This window comes from Nematolebias whitei, chromosome 18 (genome assembly GCF_014905685.2).
Source record: "Nematolebias whitei isolate Nwh7 chromosome 18, NemWhi1, whole genome shotgun sequence".
Lineage (NCBI taxonomy): Eukaryota > Metazoa > Chordata > Actinopteri > Cyprinodontiformes > Rivulidae > Nematolebias > Nematolebias whitei.
This window is the reverse complement of record NC_056515.1, coordinates 4475205-4483280: the sequence shown is the minus strand read 5'-3', so window position 1 is coordinate 4483280 and position 8076 is coordinate 4475205. Positions and strand designations below refer to the sequence as shown.

Below are 8076 nucleotides of genomic sequence, written 5' to 3'. Positions count from 1 at the left end.
TATATGTATATATATGTAGTAGTTAGCAGTTAGCATGAAAAGTCCGGTCAACAATCGCCCATTAAACTTTAAAAATGCACAATTTACTGTTAAAAATGTAACGAATCAGCATATAACAGTGGTCTGAGTCGGCCCTCAGCTTCCAAGAACTTTTCATCCATTCAAAACACGGCTCGTTCAGTCCAGTAACAGAACCTAGTCGGACAGCAGAACCTCCCAGTCATGCCACAGTTTCAAACAGAATAAAGCGTCTTTCTCACTGCTACAGCTTAATTACACAAACAGAATGACAATTTTCAGCTTTAACAAAAACACATTGACGTAATCTGCAGCTTCTGAACACCACAAGCATGACTTATCATGTCCCTTCAAGCTCAAAATTACGGACAACCATGCCAACACGCAGCGTCCATTTCAATAGCACAGAACTTTGTGTCACATGTAATTCATACCTCTTTAGACATCTGTACGGCCACAAGATGTCTAAAGAGGAGAATGGGGCATAAATTATCTCTTTTAGAGACTGTACACGGCCACCAGATGTAGTGTGTCAAGGTCAGCTTTGCTGTACCTTCACTACAATATATTTTAAATAACGGGTTCTCTCTTTTTCGAGCTAATTACAGCTATGTGACCGAAGTAACTGTGCATAGGTGGTTTAATCAGTGACATGAGATGTTAATTTTCTTTGACCCATCAGAATCAATGCGGTCATTTATTGAACAAAATCAAAATTCAACATCAAAACATTGTACACTTGATTAGTTGATCTGGTTCTGATTAATAAAACTTGGCACATTTTACTTGATAAAAACAACAGACATTTCTGAAGGCCTCTAGATTAATTACTGGAGAAGTAGAAGAGATTTAAAGATGGGAAATATTAGGAGTTTAAATGGAGAGGTTTGAAGGAATATGTATAAAGGGAGTGTCTGTTCGGACCAGGATGGCACGCTCCTTTCAATACCAGCTCACCTCCGGTACACTTGGCGCATCACGACTCGTTACCTTTGGACGGGGATACCTCCGCTCAGGAACAGGAGTCCATTTCAACGCGACCTTTCAGCGTTTCCGGTAAGAGCGGCTGACCATATCAGGAGTCGCGCCTCCTACTCCGTTCAACAAACACGCTCATCTCCCGGTTGGATACACAGCAAGCTGTGAGTCCGTAAGAGTTTCCACTCAGAAGTGGAAGACTCCATGAAGACTGAGTTCAACTCAAGACTGAGAACTGCAGAACTGCCGCACTGACTCCAGAACTGAATAGTTCCAGGAAGTGTTGACTTTTAAAGAGTTCTCACTTCCGGTCACTTTAGTACTTCCTGATTGGTTGAAGCAACCAACAGGGGGTGGTTCTAGTGATGTCAGAGGGTCATTACAAGTCAAGAAAACAGCAGGAATGTTTTAGAAGCGTCCCGTACAGACAGAAGACATGTTAATGTTGAAGTGGGAGGAAGAGAGGCCAGTAGCCTCTTGTTTACCATCTGCTAGGTTTAAAAACACGACACTTCGTTCTAATAACTTCTCTCTGACTTTCGACCGACATCATTACTTCTCATTTAGACAGAAGATCAAAAATGCATAATTACTTTGTAAAATAGACATTTAACTTGATTTCTAATTTAAATGAGCATTAAAAAATCATTAATACTGTTTCACAGTTGATTTAAAATGAGTGGTTCATTTCAAAATTTAGAAATGGTATGAACTAAACACACTTTTGATTTATCAAGATATTGTAAAATAGTGATGATAATATAAAAGAAGAGTGTTCTTTCAATTGATTACTTCAGGATACAATTAGACAGTCTCTGGATGAGCTAATTTGTGTTTCTGGATTCAAATCAATGAAATAACAGTTCCTGTCCCATGAAGGTCCTCAGAGGCAGGTTTTGGTCGGAGGCCGAGTTCACTACATATATATATTGGATATGTACTGGAAATGTATTCTAAATATGCTGAAGAGGAATCTCTCCAGACAAGATCTGAACTGCAGACTTTCCTTCTTGTGGTTTAGTGGAAATGTTAACCACACTTTTACAAACTTTATAACAATTTCTCTTTTAGTCAAAGTTGTAAATATAATTGTGACTCAGATTCAGTCACTAATCAGACCAGGATCCTGGTCTCGTGTGATGATAGAACTGCTCAGACAGGAAGTAGCTTTGTTTCCACTGAAGTTTGGAAACTATGGGACTGTGTTCAGGTGCAGTCTGACGGGGTCCATTCAACTCCTCTCAGCCTGGCTGTGTTCTGGAACTGTACCCCGAGCACAACAGACCTGCGGGTAGACTACAGGTACAACCCTGGATCCATGGCCTCGCCCAGTCCCCTCACCAACGTGCAGGTCTTAGTGCCTGTCGATGGGGGAGTCACCAACATGCAGTCTCTGCCCAGCTGTATATGGTAAGATCAGTGTAGAGCACTGCACCAACAGGCAGCTCTCTGCTCTAACCAGAGTTTAAGACTGTTTTTGTTATTGCCTTGTAGGAACTTGGAGCAGAATAAATGTCTCTGGAAGCTAACCGACATCTCCGAAAAATCTGAAAATGAAGGTGAGGAGTCCTTACACCATTTTATTTATTACAAAATGGTTTGCCTTGAGAGTTTTAATATTTTAATGTGAACAGAGCCTAAAATCAAGACATCGTAAAAAAAAATAAAAAAAAATAAATAAATAAAAAAACCTAAAAAAAAAAACTAGGTGAATTCCTTTTTCCAAAAATATTGACTGAGGTTTAGGTTTTAAAGTTTTGGTTCATTGTGAAAATGATTTTTCTCCAGCATACATTTCATCTTTGAAGTTTTTGTTTAAATATTGTTAAATTCTCATAATGTGAGTCTTATTATACTCCTCATGTTCAAATGTCTGAAGACTCTGTCAATTCACAAACTCAACAAAAAGCTGCAGAGTTACTGACCACACCGAGCAAAGGGTCAGAGAGTCTCAGCGGTTTATGAATCTTTTTTGTTTAGTCCAGAACTGTTTCAATGTGCTTTATGATGAGCCAGTAAGAGGCTGCTTAGACTTGTCATTTCTAATCCATCTTGGATGATTGAACTGCAAATGCATACATGAAATGGTTTTGCATGTCATTTACCTCCTCCGCAGACAGACACACACACACTGGACCGTTAGATCAGTGTTTGCTAAACAAAAAGGACTGTAACTCTCTGGCTCCTCTGTCTTCATGTCTGGAGGACATCAAAGCCTGGATGGCTGTGAACTTCTTAAAGTTCAGTGAGGGAAAGACTGAGGTGATGGTCTGTGGAAGCTCCTAAACTGTGGAACGACCTTCAATGAACATCACACGGACCTCTTCCCTGTCTGTTTTTAAATCCCTTCTTAAAACCATCTCTTCTCCCTGACCTTTGACACCATCTGAAATGTTGACTTTTAATCATTTTTATTATCTGACTGTCTGATTGTTTTATTATGTGTACAGCACGTTGGTCCTGTGGGTGTTTAAAGTGCTCTATAAATAAAGCTGGTATGGTGTTACTGTGAATGGTTCTGTAAAAATTACAATACATTCAGACTTATGAACTATATTATTATTATTATTATTATTATTATTACTTTTATTATTATTATTATTATTATTATTATTATTATTATTATTATTATTATTATTATTATTACTACTATTATTATTATTACTTTTATTATTATTACTTTCTCCAGAGCCATTTGAGATGCATTTTTGTCAAGCTCTATCCTACTGTATCTTGAAATAAATATCCTGTGTATTTAATTTCCTTTTGAGATGAATAAAGTATTTTTGAGTTGAGTTGGAACAGCTCACTGAGCCAACGCTGTCAGAGCAAAGACAGAGAGTTTCATCCATGAAACTCCTGGCATGTTGCGTGAATTAGAAGATGATGATGTGACATAACGCTGCTCAGACTCTGCTGCATGTGTGGGGTTACTTCAGATCAGGAGGTCCTAGTTCAGACTTCTGACCCTATGTAGACCAAAGGGGTCCAGACCACCTCTGTAGAGGGTCTGAGGACACGTCCGATGCACGTCGAGGCCATTTTTATCTGTATTTAGTGCAATCCAACTCCAGCCACTAAGAACTGTTTTTAACAGCAAGACTAACAGCTCTGCTCTTAGTCTTACTGTTAGTGATCAGAAGGAAATTCAAAAAGTAGATGAGTTCAAATGTTTTGGTATTTTTTACCTTTATCTAAATCTGTGTTTTGATTAGGACTATAAAATATAATCTTTACTGCTTTGTGTCATAAGATCATGTGAATGCTGTCCAGATGTGTCCACAGTCCATGATTCTGTCACACCTGTCCTGTTTTGGTCCAAACAACACAGTCTGCTTTAAAACCTGTGGTGATGTGGAGCAAAAGTCAAATACAGAAGAAGTATCATAATTTATGCTTCAACAGTTCTATATGATTTTTTGTCTTAGTGTTTTTGTTCCTGCTTCCAAAGCCAGCCTGCCTTCATGGTGGAGGAAATGATGATAACCTACGTGTGTTTGTGTTGGATGCCAGGCGCCGGTTCTCTCAGGGCCAAGTTTGACCTCTCTAACGGCCCTTCAAGCCCGTCCACGTTGGCGATGCAGTTCATGAACGACAGCAGCACACTGTCAGGAGTGGACATGGAGCTGCAGGGGACCAGATACAGACTTTCCCTCAACAAGAAAAGATTTGCCACAGGTTTGTTACCGTCCCATTTCCACCCCCCCCTCCTCAGTTTCAGCTTGTCCTCAGCTCTAAATGTGTCTTTGTCTTTAGGACGTTACATGGCAGATTGCTGAGGTGACAGCCACCCCCTCGTACCTTCATCGGGTTCCCAAGAAACAAACCTCAAACGTTTTCGAAGCGTCTTGAGTCACAGGAGCTCCACAGTCTCACACAGAAGCCAGACTGTCACGTCAGTAACAGCACTGAGTACTGAACACTGTTTCAAAATAAAAGACTAAAATGAGCTGTCAGAAAATGTGTAGATATGAAGTCTAATAATGCTTTCTGATCAATCCCTTTTGTACAGAGACAGTTTATTGATTAGCCATACATTTTTATTGTATTTGAAATTATAACAAAAAGAAAAAAAAAGATGCACTAACAACTTTCAGAAGCTCTTTTTTTCTCTCGTGCTCATTTCTAAGAGCCTAAAAGAAATATAAAACATTTCTATGTGAATGAAAAGGAAAACACTTGTTTTTGTAAATAATAATTGGATTTATGGATCAACTCCTAATCAGTTTCTGTCCTCGTGTTTGTCTTTGATTATGTGCAATGTAGCAGTGAAGGTAGAATCTAACTTTAACACATCTCACACACACGTGGCACAAACCTGATCTTTAACCTAAAAGTGCTCGAAAAACGACAACAACAAAGAGAAAATCTGACCTCAGTGCCTCCTTTTTTACTGTGGAGCAACAAGGCCAAAACATTTAAATGCACAAACATGTTTCCAGATCTGAGCTTCATTTTCTGGGATCTTTTCGCCTCTACAGGGTTTGTAATCAGTTTTTAAATGATTTTGTAAATCCTCTGAACAGTGGCTCGTACTGTTAGACGTTTTTTAACAAAGCTCGATTGTAAACATTGACTTTAAAACATTTGTTTAAATGTTAAAAGAAAAATTGAGAGACTTTACACCAAATTAAAGTTGTTGCTTGTTTGGCTGTTGATGAGAAAAGTGCCTAAATCTAACATGTTTTCTACTTCTCATGTCTGTCAGCACGGTTAACGGGAAACACAGCATCAAAGTGCCAGTTTTCTTTTTTTACTCTTATTTTTGGATGTTGAAGGGAAAGATTCTGTTTTTTCTCTTTTTTTTTTTTTAACTTCAGCCATTTTCCAGAAACAAATGAATTCTGTTTGTGGCTGAGTTTAATCGTTGAACTCTTCCTGAACACTTTTCCGTCCGGTAAATGTCCGACTGGTTCTGTCACTGTGTTTCAGGTGACTGCCGTCACCGTGGAGCCAAAGCAATGACTGAAATGCCTTTTAGTGACTCAACACTCAGTGATCCAGTGTTGCCTTTGGTTGTACCATGATAAAATACTGCCGGCAAACCTGTGACACTTACTCGCCTGCCTGTTCCACCTTTTTCCCAGTGCATTCTGGGATTGCCTTCAGATTTCTTCAGCTATGAGGAGCGTTTAACTCTTGGTGCTTTTCCCCCTTACTGTCTAATCAAGGGCTTCATCTTCAGGTGTCGTTTTACTTCCTGAGGGGGGATTTTAACTGTTGTAGGACTTTTTGGACATATCATTACCATTATTCATGTGATGGTCTTTAAAATAATGTGTTGGCTCGTAGAGTTGGGGAATCAAGGACTTCATCTCCTGCTGGTTCTGTAGGTTTGCTCACGTAATGACATGGACAGTCTGGTGTTGACATCACTTGTCTTTTAACGAAGAGAAACAGAATGTCAGCTAATGATAACACAGTGCACAAAAGTTACAAATTAATTTGCATGTCATTTAATAAATGAGGTATTTGAGACAACCGAGCCTCAGCTCGTTGGCATGACCTTAAACTGGAGGAGAAAGGAGCTGAGAACACCAGACCCACAGTCAAGCACAGAGGTGGATGCTTTATGGTTTGGGGCTTTTCTGGTACTGAACAGGGCCATGTACTGTAAAATACTGGACCAGGAACTTCTTTCCTCAATTGGGTTGTACATGGATCTTCCAGCAGGAGTATGACCCAAAACACCACACCTTAAAGATCACATCGTGGCCTAGCCGGTCTCCAGACCTCAGTCTTATAGAAAACCTGTGGAGGGAGCTGAAGCTCGAGTTGTTGAGCAGCAGCCAAGAAACCTAAAAGTTGTACAGTTTCTGTACGGAGAAGGAAGAAGAAGGGATTAAAATCCCTCCTCAGATGTGTACAAACTACAAGAAATGTCACATTTTGATTGGGAATCAAATACAGTAGTCCCTCGTTTATCGCAGGGGATCCGTACCCTGAAGACCGGCGATAAGTGAAAAACTGCGAAGTAGGGATAGTAGTACAATTAGTAAGAAGTAATTTATTTTAGTATTTATATATACAGTATATATATATATATATATAAATGTGTTTTAAACCCTTCCCACACCCTTGCAATATTGTAAACAATGTTTCTAAACTCTAAACGCTCTAAAAGAGCACTGCAGGTCATGATCTCCGCTCTCTGCCACCTACCAGCGCTCTCGGCCACGCCCACTTCTCTGCTGCAGAGCGGAGATATGACAATGCAGGAGGACGCTGGGGGCTGCGGCAGGTGCTAAATCATTTAAAATAATTTATTTTAAATAAAAATTTCATGCCGACTGTGCGACTCATTCGTCAATCATCCAATTGTGTGTCATGCTCGATCTTATTTTGAAAACCTGCGATAGAGCGAGTCCGTGAAAAACTAACCTTGAAGTAGCGAGGGACTACTGTATTTAGTTCTCTCAGTGACGTGTGAATCAATTTAAACTTTGTGTTTCTTTGTTAGAGAGCAAACTTATAGAGCCGGCTGGAGATCAAATAATTCTTCCTCTGTATGTTGTTGTCTTGAAGTCCTGATTAAATGTTGCTGCAACTGCCTGGAGCTCTGTTTCCTTCACTGCATCATGTGACCAGCAGCATCAAGTGACCAGCAGACTTCTCAGAGCACGAAACAAGTTTGTTTGGATCTTCCTTACAGCTGTTGTGGTTTTTACTTGGTTTACAGGTGAGCTTCTATCACGAGTGATTTACCAACTTTATGCATTTAAAGCTGTAGGAAGCAAATGGTTTCTCAGACTTCAGACGTTTGATTATTAATATTTCAAATGTTCCCTCTTATAGCCAGTTATAATAACTTAGCAGCAGACACTGACCCTGAACAGAGATGGCTTTTTTCTAAACGTGCAACACAAAGATTGTCCGGGAACTTTTCGAGGCAGTGAAAGTGAATTTGTTTGAATTCTAGAAATGACGTTCAGAGATATTTGTACTGTCAACAAATCAATCTGTAGTTTTCTGTAAATTAATTAAAGCTTTTGTTTTTCACCCAAAAGTAAATTTAATAAATGAGCACACAAATTGTGTAGCGTTTGAGCAAGCTGGTTCTTGCTGCCCCCATGAAACGTT

General features: G+C 39.5%; 1 protein-coding gene across 1 annotated transcript in view; it reads left to right on the top strand.

Moving 5' to 3' along the window:
* fcho2 (FCH and mu domain containing endocytic adaptor 2) overlaps positions 1 to 4924 on the top strand; it is a gene marked incomplete at its 5' end in the record, with an annotated part of 149371 nt that extends 144447 nt beyond the window's left edge. The window contains 4 exon segments of the mRNA XM_037692381.1: positions 2207 to 2406; positions 2491 to 2555; positions 4510 to 4674; positions 4753 to 4924. Of these exon segments, the coding sequence (XP_037548309.1) occupies positions 2207 to 2406; positions 2491 to 2555; positions 4510 to 4674; positions 4753 to 4775 (453 nt within the window).
* Between the last annotated feature and the right edge of the window lie 3152 nt (positions 4925 to 8076).